Below are 18,668 nucleotides of genomic sequence, written 5' to 3'. Positions count from 1 at the left end.
AAAGTGAAACAATGTCACTCCTTCAAAATCATTTTCCACACCATTACTAACACAAATAAAACACAACTTAAATCAAATTTGCTTACTAATAGCTAATAAATCACCCCTTCCCTTTTTTCTTTAATGTATCCCAAACTTATTCCAAGGGCAGGCTTGATTCCTTAAAAATTTGGTCCTGTGAGTTAAAAACCACAATGGCAGCTTAAATTTGAGTTAGGAGATGACGCTTCGTCTATATTAACAAGCAATGCGTTGTCTTTATATTTTAAGAGAACAAAAAAACATACAATAGATTTCCCGCACCTTTAAATGAGAGGAAAAAAAAAAACCCCAATATGCAGGCCTAAGCTTAAAAGTCCATGCGCCTAAGCTTAAAGGTCCATACATTTGTGTTGTTCCTTCTAAAGATCAGATCCAATGCATAACTTTCATCACGAGTCTGTTTAATCGATTCAAGTTCACTTTATTTTTTAATTAAAATATTATTATCATCTATTTTATCCTTTAATATTAAATTGAATTAATTTAAAATTAAGTTTTTCAATTTTTATTTTCAAGATTATTACCACAAGTTTTATAAATCAACCTAAATTAAACAAAATAAATCAAATATTTTTCCAGCTTAGTATTAAATTAAAATCAATTTTTTTAAGAGAACACATTACCAATGCCTAGACATTTTTTTGCTCAAAAGAAATTTTACTACAACCTAGTGTTATTAGTAAAAATTCCTAATTTTTTTTTTTCCTCAATCAAAGATTACCGAGGCAAAAAGGGTCAAGCCTCCATCTCAAAGATTTAATCCAGATTCTATCAACCATATCACTTGCCAAGTACAACTAATTGTGCACCCCCTCACTGGCTTCAAATGGGAAAAGACAACATTTTCATTCATTTCTGACCCTCAAGGTTGGGCTAATTTTAAAGACGAGGGAAGAACTAATTTGACACCCTATACATTAAAAAAATCCATTACAGTTTTTCTTCTTTCTTTTTTTTTGGTATGCTGGGGTCTCGAAAATGTGCCTCGACCAATATCCTACAAAACCTCGGATTTGTAACCTCCATTATACATCCAACTCACCTATAACTTCGTCATCTTCATTTAACCCCATAAGAGCTTGGACTGCAGGCATCAAACATTTTCTCATCCCCCCGCGTGAGCTTCAATACAAACCACTGGATAGCAAGGAATCAACATGTTCACTCATTTCGGATGGAATAATACTTGTCCCAAAGGGTTGGAGATTTTGAAATTTCACTCATAAGGTTTTTGAATTTAAGGCTGCAATCTCCTCCACTGAAAAAGAAAAAACAATGATCATGCACCAACAAAAGGCAGTATGTCATTCAGCTCATTTTGTGTTTCCATTATTATGCCAGAAATAAAAACATGAAATTTATTCAGTATAAAATTTATAAACCTTGTTCGATTCAAGGATGCGATTGCTCGAAGAGCACTGCGAATCATGTCTTCATTACGATCCACTTCTTGCTTTACAGCATCTAGCTTAGGCTTAAAATTGACAGTTTTTTGGAGGGGCTCCACCAATGAGTCCAACACTGAAGTGCGAAATAAAGAGATCAGAAAATCTGTAGCACAAAGAAACCCAGCAGACTAAAGTCGGATGATTAACTCACTGACCTGCCAATACAGCAGATGGACACTTATCGGCCAATTTTGAGAGGATAAGATGACACGGCATTTTAACATCGTAATGATCTGGAACATCCAAAATAGACAAGTCAGCCAACAGTTGATAACATCAACAATAACAATCATTTTATACTCCAATCTTCATAGATGCCATTAGCTAACTAGATCTAGCTATTGATTATTGAATAATGATTTGAAATTAATCTAGCCATCATAATGATGAACAACCAAAGAAACAATCCTATTGAAGGATAGTTAGAAAAATAAAGAAATGAAGGTGTAGTATTCTTCTCAAAAGTAGTATTTTGGAAAAAGAAATTTCATATATGGATTTTATCCTTAGCTATAATGCAAATGGATATTGCAAACTGAATGTTTCTTTTCCTGGTTAGAAAAAACCCTAAACATGTTTGAAATGTTGTCATCCAATGATCCAGCTAAAGAGAGAGATTTAGTAATTAATTCATTTGTCTCTTAATTCCTAGATTTCTTTTTGCTAGGTTGCATCCCTCGACATCACTTTCATGCATAAAAACCAAACTGAATGAGTCACAAATTTAAATAACTAAACAATAATTGCGCTTGGTGAGAAGGATATTGAATACGACCATCCAGGCCTGATTTGAGGTAAGGAACAATGAAAGATGAAGGGTTCACTTGATCAAGACAACCATCCAGCAATGTGTCTACACATTCAAAAGCTGCTTTCCTCAACTCAAGGCCATCATCCACAATATGCTTGAAAGGCCCAAGATCTACAGTTCGTATCAATTCTTGCTGCAGTAAGCAAGATTTAAAATCAGAAAATCCTGCAAGGATATAATATGGGTGATACTGTACAAAAATGCAAGCAAGACCAACAGGAAGACAAAATAACATAAACATTGGAGAATATAACTTCAACATCTAATAAGGAAACCCAATTAACAGAAACATTATGTTTTTTAAATAGCAGTTACAATCAAATGCAAATTGTTAGAAACCCAAATAATCTTGCATATTGAAAAATCTAATAATGTAAAAACATTCAATGTACACAGCACAAACTATGAGATTTCAACAATGTGTTGCAAAAACATACGAGCTAATGACATTTGTAAGTCTAACAGCTACATTGTTATGCGATGCAACAGCCACATCATAGCATGTGATATAACAGCTATTACAGCAGCAACACGTCCAAAATGCTACACCTCATAAGAAAAGTGGGATGCAATATAATGGGCCCTTGAAAGTCTCACACAGCCACCATTATTTTAAAACTCGGCTGCAGAACTCACAAAAAACTCAATTGTTGAAGCTGGGGGGTTACAGCACGGCTCAATTGTTGTTAATAAAGTAAAGAAAATAGCCAGGCATCCACAAAACAAAGTATAAAAAGCAAGAAACAGGGAACACAAAGGATAACAATGGAAATGCATTAACAATTTTTTGATACAATCCATTTAATTATAAAGCCCGGTTGTCATTCATTCTGCACAAAAGCACAAAAAATGACTTCAAGGACAATTCCATCAGTTCAAGCCTTCTATAATTGGAGAAATGGATAGAACAGCATAACCTGCCCTAGCAACAGAGAATCCTTTCATCCTGAAAGGTCAATTGACTTTTGCATCCCCTTATTTGTTGTTTCTCATTGATAGCAACATATATATTGCCTCAAGCTTTTATCCACTTCTGCTTTTTTATTGTTTTTGGTTATCTTTCATTCATCATTAATATAATCATCATATTATTATAATAGCTTAAGCTGTTAGGAATCAAACAACCAAATCTTTTTTTAACAAGCATTATCTTGCAGTTATGATGCAATAACCAAAAACAACCAAATCTTTTTTTAACAAGCATTATCTTGCAGTTATGATGCAGTATGTTTAAGCTCCTTAAAATATATTTATTGTAACTTGAATAACTAAGCACACCTAAAATCAATATTTCTAGGACTCAAGAATATATGCCATTTAGCTGATCTAAGTTCATCTCAATCAATCATCCTATGGAAGTACAATGGAGTTACAAGAGAATATATGTCCTTATTACCTGATCTGAGTTCATCTCAATCTACTATTATATGAAAGTACAATGGAGTCAATATTTATCACGCAACCTAGTATGTATAATCCTAGGCTGAATGCAAAATGCCTTTCTTTCAAGTAAAACAATGATTCAGCTCACACATGCTGCCAGCATGGACATTATAGAGATGGATTCAAATAACTATTTCAAATTTTCAACACAAAGTCTAACTGATGCAAACCCTCAGCAGTGAAATATATAAATTAGAAGAAAAAGATTAAAAACAAATAAGAATTATAAGATTACCAGAGCACTGAAATCATAAGTAGTGCATGACTTCTCAGCACTATGCCAAAGCATATATAAATCAATGGGATAAAGAGATAACATTGTAAAAGACAGGACAAGTTAAAAAGTTCAAGCAATAATCCCCTACTTGCACTGTATTTAGATAAGCAGCATATGGAAGTTGCATCATTAGCTCAGAAAAGGCCAACTTTTCAATTACCTTAACAATTGTTTGATCATAGAGAAGTGGCAATAATTCAGGAAGGAGTCCCTTGATAAGGTTAGGCTTATTGTGAGCGAATGTGCTTAAGGCCAAGACAGCTGCACGCCTAACATGCTGCATGTCATATTTAAGAATAACCATCAGGTTCAAAAACCAAGCAGGCCACTACAAGCAAACACTCTGTTTATTCATCAGAGCAAATATATATCTGCAACTTACCCGGTCATGATCCTTGATAAGCATAAGAAACGATGAGATTTCCGGGTATATAATCTCGTCAATCTTCTCTGGCCGCTCAACTATTGAGTATTTTACAGCAATTACCACTGTTGCTCTGGTGAAGGCAGCTGAGCTCGTTGTTCTCACCTATAAGGAATTTAGAATTTAAAGTAAAACACAAGCCTTTGGAGCCACAAAAACTAAGAACAAACTTAAATGAAACTCTGAATGCCATTTGATTTGATGATTAGAAACCTTAAGCGCAGGAACGAGCTTTGCAGGTTCAATAAGTGCAATTTTACCAAGGCACTCAGCTACAACATTCCGAACACCCTCTTCATCACTTTCACAGTGATTAAATAGTAATTTAAGTATCTTCTCAACACTGGAATCCTGGAACTCTGCTTTATCTACTGATTGTCTTACTATAACCTGCATACTCAGGAGGTTAGAGAAGGATACATATATTTTAAAAATAACCTTCAGTTTGAAGTAGATTTAAGAATAAAAAAACAAACCTCCTTCAGAGAATGAAGCAGGAGATATTGTTTCTTCTGTTGATTGTCAATCTGGTCCAAGATAAAGGGTAGGTACTTGGAAAGATTACCAACAGCAATATTACCAAGAGCATAAGAAGCAGCAGACTTTATTTCTTCAAAAGGGGATTGGAAGGACTCAATAATAATGGTTTCTATATTTGCATGCATGCTTAGATCTTTCCTTCTCCCAATTTCTCCCAGGCATAATAGTGCAAGGTGCTGCTTCGCCTAAAAAAGAAAATCACAGTTATGAAATGCACAATTCAACTATTGTCATGGAAAAGGGTATCATCAATGCAAAGAGCATTCTTGTTACAAAATTTTACTTGTGTGCCAAACTTACTGAATTGGTACTACTGTCATCTTTGAGAATATCAGTAAGCATGTCCACAGTAGATGAACATTCTTTGTCACCTGCGGCAAGGCAGAGAACAGCCACGCATTGGGCTATTGAATGCAAAGCCTGTTTTGCAACACCTCCTGACTGTGGAGATGGCTTAGCACGTGAAAGAAGCGAGTCCAGTAAAGTGTCAAAACTTGTATTTGCGGAGTGGACTAAAGCAGCAAAAAAGTTTCGTAAAGCCTGCAAATATCAAGCAGGAAAAATTTAAAACAGGCATTGATCCAGACCACAATGTTTGGTATTGGATGAGAGTGTTACCAAAAGGGCTTGACCCTGTAGCAATGGGCTTTTAATTAATGTTAGTGCCTGAGGAAGAACTTTATTTCTAACAGCCAAACCAACATTTGGGCTCGATTTCCTGTCAGCCATCAAGGTGCAGCAAAGTTCCAGGGCAAGAGCTGCCATGTGCAAATCTGAATCACTGAGACAATGGAAAAACAAGAGAATTAGCATTTTCAGATGTAATCACAGCCAACAACCATTCCTCACTCAAAAGCATAACATCAAAAGGCGTGGAAAACCTAATCAGAGTTGAAAGTTCCACGATAATAACTTCATAAGCAGATGAACCAATTTGATCACCATAAGCTACAATTAGAGAATTCAGTGTCCCCAAAGTTGCCTGCCTTAAAGCCCGATTAGCCTATGTTCCCAAACAACAAAGCAGAATTCAGAATTTATACACAACACTCAAACGCACATTAGCCTATCTACAAATCATAGTCCAACATATTAGTACGCATTTTCTGAAGTAAACCAACTTTCATACCTTGCGTAGGAATGCAGTCAGCTCTGCAATCACATTCTCCAGGACACACGAAAGATCAATCAGAAGAGGAGAAGCAGCAATTACAGCAAAAGCCTGGATTCAGAAATTCAAAATGGCTTCCATACTCATGCATCTTAGTGATCAAGGAAATACATAATAACTTCAGATGAGAAAGCCTAACTAAATTGTCACCACAACACATAATTGGTGCAAAAACAACCCAAGGACTATTAACATCCATATAGCAATTTACATAACACTGACCTTCACAGCAGTAAGTCGTGTTATCTCATTCCCCATACGATCAACAAGTACAGGGAGACACACAGGTAATTCTGCTTTGAGGTTATCACCAAATGTTGAAATGACAAGCCCCATGCAAGAAATGGCACACTCCTTGACCTCCTGGATAGAAGAAATATGCCGCATTAGAAAAAAAATTCAGAAAAGATAAAATGATTTTCGGCATGAGAAAAACTATAGAATCAACTCTAGTTACTCTACAGACCTGGTCTTGATCTTGGTTGGTCAAACGTGACATTATGGCATTATATATTGGATGGACATAAGGTCTGAAGTCAAAACCAAAGCCCTACATCAGAACACCAATTAAATTATCAGAAATGGTCTAACAAAATCTTGAATGACAACAGAGTATATAAACAATCTAACCTGGATATTGGGACGGACAACGCGAACAAGTTCCCCACAGACTCTTAATGCCTCTGCTGTGACCTTGTAGTATCTCTCACCAACAGCAGACAAAACAGGACTAGAAAGGGCCTGCAATAACAAGCAGTATAAATCCCAGTATATGTATTACTGCTCAGGAGTCATGACTGCTGTTCCATTCATAATTGAAAATAATCACGACACAGGAAAGAAGTTACCAGTTCAAAGGAGTACAAACAGTAATGTATAAAAAAAAATTGTAAATGCATTCACAACGCAGACCAAGGGGCAGTAATAAATAAGGGATCAAGGAAATAGCATGACAAAACTTTTTTTTTTTATTAAAAATAGGGGGGGGGATGAAAAACCTCAATTTCCTTAATAATTAAAACCCATCTTGAAGATGATGAATTATTACATCAATCCTAATCATGTTGTCATTTTCAGGGGGACCAACCATTACCCAATGAATCCTATTAAAAGAAGAAAGTAAAAATCTTCACAACATAGCATTGCCAACAAAGGTTTTCCAGAGCTTAACCACTTAACAAAATATCATATATCCTCAAGCAATGATACATAATTTAAAAAAAAAAAAAAAAAAAAAGAATGGCTGAACATATTTTCTTGACATTTTAAATTTATGGCCAATAGAGCATTGCATGAGAGAAAATGCAAGGAAAAAACAAATTAAATATGAACTAAAGAATACTTCACTATTAATAACAGTACAATAAGAGGAATCGATTCCAGAATAAAACCACTGATTACCTTGATATAAAGGTGGAAAACAGAGGGTGAGTGTGAAGCCAACACCAATCTTGTAAATATAAGAGCCTCAATCTTCAAATTTGAGGTTGAAGATTTGTCCTGAGAAATATTGCACGGGAAAATTTGCATCAATAAGGATGAACAGTGTAATGCAGAAAATTAAGCACCAATGACACATCTGACTTGAGGCAAAATTCACATACATTTAATGCCTTCTCAATTCCTGGAATTAGTGACCCAATGTGTTCTGCAAGGCAGTCTGGCAAGACAACCACAAGTTCTTTCAGAACTGAAAATGCACCAACCTGTAGGCAGACAAAGGTAATGCATTTCATTTGTTTTTGTAAGGTGTGGCATGATTTATCTATGAGATGGCATGCAGTTTTTTGAGCATGCAACTCTTAATCCTCGACACATATCAGCGGTTACCTTGGTCTTGATAGATTTCTCACGCAATTGCCTGTTTATAGATTTGACAATCTTTGGCACTTCTTGCTTCAGTAACCATCTTGGGCTGCATAACAATTACACTTGCAAAATCAATTCACTGGGAGACCACACTCCTGAAGCAACAAACCAATTGCAGACAGTAATTTTGTGAACCCTATTTTATCATCTAAATCCAAAGCATGCCCATCATGCAGGCCAAAGAAATCATGTTAACACTTTGACAACTTGTTTTGCACGGTGATTTATCTGAAATGATTTTGTCCCTTTTGGATGATGCAGGGTAACACCATTTATTAGGCTTAAGAAAAAGAAAGGTAGATAAAGAATCTCAGCATTGAAGGAGCTAGCTTTGACAAACCAGTCTCAAGTAATAGTGACAGAGTAGGGCTCTGGTTATCAGTATACCCATTAATGTCAATGACACTCTTAAAGTTGATTTAAAAGCAATGTCTCTGTTCTTAAAATGTTTCAAAACCAGGCATTATTCAAATAAGAGGAGAAACACAAGGTAGACAAAAAGAAAATATACAGTGAAAGAAAATACAAAAACATTTAGCAGGTGAAATTCAAATGAATAATGTTAACACAAGTTAATTTTTTTCACAGATACAGAAACCTGCCTTGATTCATCCATGTCAATCTGCCCTTTTGTAACATTTCCAGTTTGACGTAGTAACTCAATGAATGTATTGAACACATCCATCTGCATCACAACAAAATCGGATGAGCTCTCAAATGCAGTACCTAAATTTCTGCAATTGAAAGATCAAGGCTTACCTTGACATTTTCTTCCCTTTCTTTAAATCTATCAATCAACTGAGGACAGGCCTGCACAAAAGAAAAATGAATGTTTAATACGATGATGTTTAGAAAGCCAAGATTGAATGAAGAAGTTATAAACCATTTTCTTCAACAAACAAAAGCAGAGTGTATCACATGTCAAAAATTGAAAAAACATCATTCATGTCACCCACCTAAAAGCTTGAATTCAAATTCAAACACAAACCAGCCAACCAAAACTTCAAGCAGGCTCAAACTGGACCATATTAAGAAATCACTTTACATGTGCCCAAATTATTGCAGCATACCTCCTCATATAGATTTGCAAGCACCTCAGGACGAGAAACAATCAATGCAGCTAAGCATTTAGCAGCTGCCCTTCGAACTTTCCAGCTGGCATCTTCATCATCAGTATATTCATTTGCACTCTCACTACAGAACAGCAAAGGGATTGACAAGATAAATAACAAAATCAAGAAGTACATTGATATGAGCTACAGGTATGCATTTTTTAAAACATACTCCTCCTCCTCCTCCTCAAGACTCTCATCATCAGTATCTTCTTCCATGTTATCAGTGAAGTTTGGATCATAACTTAGGTACTCCAGAGTAAGATGAAGAATTTCATGACAGTAAGAATATATGTCTCTGGGGCATCTAAGGAGAAAACTTTCTAAAGCCTGCAGCCAAAATTTAGAGGATACAACCAGAAGTAATGATCAAAAGACAAGCACATGATTAGAACCATAAAAGTAACAGAAAGGATGGGGATATATACAGCACCTGCAAGCTATATTCACGAAGCTCCTCATCATTCTCTGATGCACTTGTGCAGTAATTAATTAGCACTGGCACAGTGTCTCCAAGATGGGGTCCAAATCGATATCCCACAGCACGGCTTAAACACCAAAACACCACACAATTTGTAAGGATAGAAAAGTTTTAGCTTGTTAGGATGAGTAATAGTGGATCAGGTGTAATCTAAAGCTGACCAAAGAAACCTTTGCTACATCCAAAGATCCAATTCTACACATGGATATAAGCATGCCAGAATCCACACATTCAGAGTACAAATCTCGTTATTAGACTGGCTCACACATTGTAGTGCCAATTGTTTACCCTCATCGGCACAAAGTTTAACTTTTTCTCCTTATTTATCACAATCTTCTTTAAAAGTGAGCACAGGAAAGTGAAAGCACTATATGATAAACACACACAGTATAGCTTTACCTTAAGGAACCAATCATTTGAATGTTTGTTCGGATCATCTCAGGTTTTGCACCCTTACTTCTCAATTTCCGAACTACCTCAACTGTTGCCTTCCCCAATAAATCATCCGACAAGCTTGAAGCAAGAGATGCTGAAGACCAAAGGATAATTTTAAGCCAGATCAACAATCTATTGAGTGGATAGTTATGAAATTAAATTTATCAAAGTTGTGAATTAGCAAAAATTAAGGAAAAACCATAAAGACAGCAGGTTTGAAGGAATATATCACCTTAATTTCAAGTAAAACAACTTATCAAAATGAAGATTAGCATTGGAAAAAAAAAAACCCTTCTCAAGTACATTTAAATGTGGTCATGCATCATAGTTGGAAACTAGCCAAATTACCAACTGTTCTGATATTTTGGTTCAAAATCCAGAGCATAAACCTTTTTGTTTCGCTCAAGAGTGAATCAAGTGTATCTACAATTAAATCAAAACAATGGTATCACAAGGGAGATCATAACAAATATCTACTCAGTCTTACCAATGCATGAAACAGTCTTCTTTCTAATGGTGGCTTGATTGGAATTCAATTGGGACAAAAGCGCATTTAAAAGCACCTCATGATCATCTGCCACCAAATTTCCAAATTTATGAAGAACATCACACAAAATATCAAGACATTCACATTTTATCTCCGTGTTCAATCCCTGTGACAGAAAAGAATGTACAAATAAGTTATTGAGAAGAGGAGATGAAACTTCCAAATGACAAGACCTTGACACATGGTACTTCGAACTCACAGGGCTTGTTATTCCTTTTATCAACTGTGGAGATAGAGTGACAAGAATAGATTGAGCCAGAGATATTGCTGTGACTTCAGATACAATAGTCTTCAAAGCAATGCTTGCAATGTCACGATGCTGATCTTTACCATGTAGCAATTTTTCACATAGTTTATTAGTCATCTCCACAACTCGAGCCTCGCTGACCTTCTTCACCAAGGGAGCAAGACTGCAACAGCACATTAATGAAAAACATAAAAATCAAGATTGCAGCAACACTGTTACTTGGCATCTCTTTCATCTTCTTTTCCCTCTTGCTGTTCATACTTAAATAAACATCGCATATGGGGCATCCAGATGACAACAACCATGACTAGTTGAGTTACTCAGAAGCTACAGTGTCCATGTTGCATAAATGAAGAGAAAGCAAGACTCAAAACAAAATACAGAAACAGGAAAAGAGGTTCCCAAGGTGACTTCCCAACACTATTGACACAAGACCCCATAATTTTGTCCAAGTTGGAAATTTTAAATAGTAACTCTTAAATGCTAAATCAATATTGTCACATATTTCAAATGCTAAAGTACACATATACATTAATTAGCAAAGAGTATGCACTATCATGTCTAGTCTAAACACTAAAGATTATACAATACACAAGGACCAAAGTCTTAATATGTGGAAATATAATGATAGGAGTGAAATATATCTATCTAAATATTTTTGGATGAATTCAGCCAACACAAAATACACAAATGTCATGATGTTTATAGCAATTGCAGAGAGAGCCATACCACTTCACAGCCAATCCAGAAACATCACCAGCTGCATCATCGAGTTGCTGTAGAACAATATTTGATAACTTTATCTCCAAATCAGCATCGGCTTTAAAACCTTCCTTGTTTAACTCATTCAACAAATCAGACGTTGCCATGTATCTGTAATCTTTATCCTTACCCGTCATCTGCAAGAAAAGCCAAACAAATCAAAATATAACTGCTAGAACACCCAAAATAAATTCAATTAACTTTCACCAACTGAAAGATCCAAATGAACCATCACACAGAATTTGCAAAACCAGCCCTTCAACCACACAGTTGATCAACTCAAATACCGAATAAAATAAAAACCATACCTTCTCCAGAATACCCGTCATTTGTAAATTCGTCATCTTCGTGAAACTATATGACCAACACTCTGCTAATTAGGATCACACTTAATGCCAATATTCTGTAATATCACAACCTAAGCACAACAACAAAACAAAAAAGCAAAAGATAAAGTAATTGCATAACCACCCTGCAGTAAATTTGATGTCAAAGAACACAAAAGAAAAGGAGCTAATAATTAAGTCAAAACAATCACTTAATTTCTTAAAAAACAAAATGAAACCCATTAATCACGCAATGTCTTTATTCCATTATCCAGCATAATTTAACCAGAAAAAAAAAATCAAATTTACAATATTAAAAGGGCAAGTATCTAAAAAAACCCAGGAGAAAGGGAACAATGTGGCACGCTGGTAAGCAAAACCCTAACCTAAGCAGTTAAAAACAAATATTTTGTATGACTTCATTGCATTAACAGCAGAAACCCTAATCAGTTAAGTGTGATACAATAAAAAAAAAAAAAAAAACCCTAGAAACTGAGACTGACCCCAACCTGCACTGAAATCAAAAGCAAATTGTAGAGCAGAAAATAAAATATACCCAAGATAAGAAAAACTCGAAACTTATTGTGACCGAGTAGATGAGTTTCCGGAAGAGGGAGGGAGAGAGATTAGAAGAGAACGTTTTGATTTTGAAATTGATCTGTGCTTTTCTTTTTTTATGATGATGATGCTCTTGTGTTTTCAGTGAAGGAGTGACCGTGCGAGTGAGTGCCTCTTCATCGCCTCCAATCGTGGGCTAAAAACCTCTCTGTGGACTGCAGAGTCCACGGCCCAGAGGGAATTTGGGAATGTGTGAGTGAAGGCAGGTTCACTTCTCCTTCCTATGGTCACACACTCATGATTGCATTTAGGTTGAGGTTTGACGATGATTAGGGATTAAGCATGCTTGAGTGCGTGATAAAAATTAATTACACTTAATTATAGAGAAAAAATCATTTTATTAGCTAAAAAATTTATATTTATTTTACGTAATCTTACAAAAGGCTAAAATAACTTTTATTTATTTATTTTACCTATAAAAATATATTTTATAACAATTTTCACCAAACACATTTTAAAATTAAAAACCTAAATATTATTGTAATAAAAAAGAAATTGAAATGTCAGTTGTGCACAGATGAAATTTATCAGTATTCTTACATCTGCCAAAATTATCAAAAAAAAAAATTCATGGATGTAGATTATTAATTATTTTATTATTTAATTACAAACTAAAATTAACTATAACTAAAAAGGATCGATGTTTTATGTAGCAATAGATATTGTATATTGTGAGTGCTTTTACTGTAAATTGGACTGTTTGGAGGGGGCATAGTGAAGCTGCAGCCTGTAGGCCCCAAGCGCCTAGCCAGAGGCACGCCCCCTAAAGCTGCGGACACCTGGCATTTGGGCTGCCAGACTTGAACGTTGGGAAAGCCACGGGCATGTGCCCGTGCCCCACATTGTAGCCACCTAGTGTGGGGTTTGCCCAGCCTTAGGCGCTAGGGGCAAACCCACACGCTTGGCTTTAACCCGCGAGCCTAGGTCTGTAGACCCGCAAGGTAGGGTCTGCAGCCCCGAGCACTTGGACAACAAACTCTCGCGTTGGGTGCAGACTTGGCTGCCAAAGTCTATTCTCACGGCCCTTGGGTTCAGAGACCCGCGCGACTGAATTAGTAGACCCTACAGAGAAGAAAAAAAATATATATATTATAACAATTATCATTGTTATTATTGTTAATAATTTTTTCAAAAAAATTATTATTGTAGAAACTTTGGCCAGGAAAGTTTGACATTATTATTAATATGATAAATATTATTATCATTACTATAATTTAAAGTATTAATATTAAGAATAGAAGAAAATTGAAAACTATATATATATATATATATATATATATATGTATGTATGTATGTATGTATAATTATCATTATCATTATCATTATCATTATTTTTATTAAGACAAATTATGAAAAAAAAATTATTGTATAAACTTTGGTCAAATAAGTTTAATATTATCATTAATATGATAAGATATTATTATTTGTATTCTAAATATTGTAATCTTTATTGTAATTAAAAGTATTAATTAATTATAATTAATTAGCTTAGGCTAGCGGCACCTAGCTCTAGGGCTACCAAGCCAGGGCGTTGGGGTTAGCAACATGAACTTGGCCACGGCCCCAAGAATAAACACCTAGCGTGAGGTTTGCCCAGCCTTAGGGGCTAGGGGTAGACCCTTGCGCATGGTTGCAACCCTAGGGTGAGCGAGGTTACAGACTCGCGAGCCTAGGGTGTGCACCCGTGAGGTAGGGTCTGCAACCCTAAGTGCCTACCTAGTAGACCCACACGCTGGGTACAGACCTTGTTGCCGAAGTCTGTTCTCATACCCTTGGGTTTAGAGACCTGCGCGGCTAAATTGGCAGACCCTGTAGAAAAGAAAAAAAAGTAACAATAATTATCATTGTTAATATTTTTTTAAAAAAAAATATATTATTACTGGAGATATTTTGGCTAGATAAGTTTGATATTATTATTAATATTATTGCACCCTCATGGCGTCGCGACAACCCTCGATTGATTTCATGTTTTTCATTTTGTTTTGTTTTGTTTTGTGTAAAGGAGTTGCAACCTAGTATTTGGTCACTAGGAACCCTAACTGGTCTTTTAGAGATTCTAAGACAAGGGACTGGTTGCGTAAAGGGAAGGTATTATCACCCCTAGTACGCCCTACCTAAAGTAAGCTACTTGGTCTTTGGTTTGCTTTATAATTGCAATGGTGTTGGTGTTTTCTAATCCCATCAGTTTTTCTAGATTTGATTCAAACTAAATTTATTAAGATAGAAATCCAAGGAGGTTTCATGTGCTTTAAAAGCTCATTTTCCTCTTATTTCAAGAGTTTACAACTCGTAAATCACAAGGAGAAGGGATAAAAATTTAGAAATCTAAGATGCTTTAAAAATCTATTTTTGCCTTAGTGTTTTATACTCTCACGGCTTGTAAACCGTGGAGTAAAAAATTGAAATATTCTCGATTATAATCAAGGCTTTTTTCAAGGATGTGTGATGACTTATTATTCCTAGAAAATTATTTTGGATATTTACCACTGAGGGTTTCTTTATCCAAATATAAACAGCGAATAATAAAAAATTATTCCTAATAATATTTTGGATATTCATCTTTTGGGATTTCTTTATCCAAACATTAATGATGAATAATAGATGATTTCTCCCCAAAATAAGATTTTTATATTTTTTAGAATATTGGCCAACACCCTTTGGAGTTTTACAAACATGTTATAAAATCCAGAAATGCAAGAAAATAATTTTTGTTGTGTTTAAGAAATCCATGCGAAAAACATATTTTTAAAAGTTCAAATATTTTATATATATATAAACATTCAAAACATGTTAGGGCCGTATGCAACACACAAGAAATTTTTTTTTTGATATATATGTATATTTGCCGCATTGTGTTAAAAAATCGGGTATTCTAAATACGAGATTGATATTTAAAAAAAAAAAAAATTCAAACCTTAAACTAAATATGGAAAAAAAAATCATAAATCTCTTTTTCTTTCTTCTATTTTTTCCAAAAAAAAAAAAAAGAATCAAAAGGTCCGACCTGGTCACTTGCCCAAGTAAGTGACCCAACTGGACACAAAAAAGGGGCGTGGTCCTCTCAATGAACAAAGTAAAATGCATGGAAAGAGAGCCATTTTACTGTTCAAGTGGATTAAAATGCACTTGAACAGTGCAAACACAAAGCAGAAAAATGCATACTGTGAGAGGTGAAGAGAAAACAAACCCGGGAACAAAAGCGAAGAAATTACAACAACGTTGAAAGCGTGATGGTTGATCCATGTTCGTTTATTTGAAATCTTTTCCCCTCACTCTGTATTTGCGTCTGTTTTCTGGTTTTTTCTTACCTCTGCGTCTTCATCACTCTCTCTCCAATGGGTTCCTGCTCTTTCTTCTTCCCTTTTCTACAGATTTTATATGTAGAAAAATAAAGCAAAGACTGACAAGTAGTCCCTGCTTGTTTATGGTTTCTCTTCTCTTTTTCATTTTTTTTTTGTCTTCTTTCTCTTCTACTGCCTTCCTAATCTCATCATAGTAGTGCAAGAATGAAAGAAAGAAACTCCCTTGTTCTCTATTTTTTTTTCTACTGCTTACCTCTCTTGTGCTTTTTTCTTGTCTTTCTTTTCTTGTTTTTCCTGCTCTTTTCCTCTCCTCGCTAGGTCATTAGAAGGGCTTGTATATAGTCTAAATATATCTCTATTTAGAAAAGATTCAAAGCATTAATTCTAGGATGCAAATCCCTGCTGATCTATAGTAAAAAAATGCAAAAAAAGGAAATTGAAATACTCTGATTTCTATTCTGATTTCAGCAGTTAGTTTCCATTGATCAAAGGGTGCTACATCTCCTTTCTTTCCTTCCACAGCTGGGACTATAAGGCACCAACTATTTTCTTTGAAATGAGGCAATAAAAACATGGTATGCAGCTCTCTAATCAGCAAAACAAACATGGAAACCAGCAGGAAATTTGCAAAGAAAAAAGGAAAGAAATCAGATGGGTAAGGGTGCATGCTGCAAAGTCTCATTTTCCTTATTCGGTGTGGTAGAAATCCTATCATTTATGATGATCTAGCCCCCCTCTCCAGCTTTCAATATCCTTCTTTAATTAAATCCCTCATTTTAGCACTTTTCAATTCGGTCTTTGTAAAAAAAAAAACAAATCCTTCGAATCAGGCCCGCGAATTTGGGCTAAACCTTTCTTGCGGCAGGAATCTCTACTTTCACATTCAAATGGGAATATCTTGAGCTTGTGATATTGAAATCATATGATTCAAAATCCTAAATTTATCTACACATTCAGGTCTACAACTTTGATGAAGGATTCAAAGTGAGATAAAATTGTTTTAAAGAACAGAATCTAGCAGTAATCTGGTTGGTCAAAAAAGGTCTCTTGATGTAATTCAGAAACTAACAATGTCGAGCATCCTGATATAATTAAGAGTATGACCTAAGAATACCAATTACAAAATTTGTGATGGAAATAGAGTTTTTAGTGCAAAACTCGGTCAGGATCCTTTTCGTGGCAGAAATCTTTACTTTCACGTTAGATATTCAAACGGGAATATCTTAAGCTTCTGATATCAAAATCAAGCAATTCAAAAGCCCAAATTTATCTGCGTGTCCAAGACTACAACTTTGATGGAGGAGTCGAAGTGAGATAAAATCGTTTTATAGAATAAAATCTGGTAGTAATCTGGTTGATAAAAAAGGATCTCCTAATCTAATTCAGAAACTGACAATGTCGAGAATCCTAATATGACTGAAAGTATGACCTTAGAATAAATCAACAAAATTTGTGACAGAAATTGAGTTTTTAGTGCAAAACTCGGGTCAATATCCTTCTTACGGCAAAATTCTCTACTTTCACGTTAGATATTCCAACGGGAATATCTTGAGCTTCTGATATCGAAATCAAGCAATTCAAAAGCCCAAATTTATCTATGTGTCTAAGAATACAACTTTGATGAAGGAGTCAAAGTGAGATAAAATCGTTTTAGAGAACGAAATCTGATAGTAATCTAGTTGGTCAAAAAGGTTCTTGATCTGACAATGATGAGCATCCAAATCTGACTTAGAGTCTGCCCTAAGAACGGTGATCTCTAGGACCCAATAAAGGTGTAGGTCAATTTTACAACATGTCATAAGTGACAGAATATAGCTAGGATGGTCAAATATCGTACGAAACCAAGCCAGAATCAGAGCCTAAGTTGGAACAAAAAATTGCGACAGCAGCAGAACCAGTTTTTTTTAGTGCAAACTCTAAGGAATTTATCCAATCTTAAAGACCAGATAAAGAAGAAATGAATTTAGCATTTTAAGACTCCTGATCAATATAAGAAAACCTGACGATTTTGGTAGCGAAGGGGAAGGATAAAGAGAGTAGAAAACAACTCAAATAAGGTTTCGAAAAAATAATTTCTTTCTTGCTTTTGTCAATTTTCTAGCAAACACGAGTTAAACTCCCACACTCAGTTCAAAAGAGGTATACACTGTCTCCAACGCGTGGGGTCCAAAATTGAGTAACAAAAAAAATGATAAATATTATTATTTGTATTCTAAATATTATTATCATTATTGTAATTAAAAGTATTAATATTAAGAATAGAACAGGACCTAAAATAACATTGGATCTTGCCGTAGTGAGGACCTAAACTTTTTATAAACATAAAAGATGAGCCCACAGCGTAACACGAGACACCTAACTAGTATATTATTTAATGTACTCAAAAAGTGTTTTTTATGAAGGAAAGTTCTCTTTAAAAAGTTGGGTTTATATATATATATATATATATATATATATATGTTTAAAGCACTTAAAAAAACTTTGTAATTTGATGCAAAAACATTATGTCATAAATAAATAACTAAATTTTTTATTGCGAAACATTTTTATTCTCCTCTTAAGGACTAAAACTCATCAAGTTAAATGAGTCTTTTTTTTATTATTATTAAAAAGAACTTTTAAAAGCACAATGTGTAATAGTTTTGTGACTTAAAAAAAGGGGATATGAAGGCTTAAATGGTGTTTAATCAATCACTTATAGGCTTATAACATTTTGCCTCAAGTTTTTCATTGTTTACGGGGTGTTTTAGAGGATGGTAGTGGTTGCTTTTCAAAGTATTTTTTGTTCAGAAATACATTAAAATAATTTTTTT

The 18,668-nt window shown here is 34.8% G+C and overlaps 1 protein-coding gene across 1 annotated transcript; it reads right to left on the bottom strand.

Moving 5' to 3' along the window:
* Nucleotides 1-792: 792 nt before the first annotated feature.
* On the bottom strand, nt 793-12,775 carry LOC118051320 (cullin-associated NEDD8-dissociated protein 1). Its single transcript, XM_035061935.2, has 29 exons — nt 12,492-12,775; nt 11,918-12,027; nt 11,577-11,746; nt 10,800-11,010; nt 10,541-10,706; nt 10,018-10,147; nt 9,571-9,685; nt 9,310-9,467; nt 9,096-9,219; nt 8,785-8,835; nt 8,628-8,710; nt 7,987-8,071; nt 7,761-7,862; nt 7,558-7,656; nt 6,787-6,897; nt 6,623-6,706; nt 6,379-6,519; nt 6,115-6,207; nt 5,867-5,988; nt 5,604-5,766; nt 5,286-5,525; nt 4,922-5,170; nt 4,659-4,835; nt 4,404-4,550; nt 4,182-4,298; nt 2,266-2,434; nt 1,646-1,723; nt 1,425-1,563; nt 793-1,300 (listed from the first exon to the last, which is right to left on the bottom strand). The coding sequence occupies exons 2-29, from the start codon at nt 11,951-11,953 to the stop codon at nt 1,204-1,206; spliced, it is 3,657 nt and encodes a 1,218-aa protein (XP_034917826.1). The 5' UTR covers nt 11,954-12,027; nt 12,492-12,775; the 3' UTR covers nt 793-1,203.
* Nucleotides 12,776-18,668: the final 5,893 nt, after the last annotated feature.

This window comes from Populus alba, chromosome 3, assembly GCF_005239225.2.
Source record: "Populus alba chromosome 3, ASM523922v2, whole genome shotgun sequence".
Classification (NCBI taxonomy): domain Eukaryota; kingdom Viridiplantae; phylum Streptophyta; class Magnoliopsida; order Malpighiales; family Salicaceae; genus Populus; species Populus alba.
The sequence above is the reverse complement of the archived record's forward strand: the minus strand, read 5'-3'. Positions and strand labels throughout refer to the sequence as shown.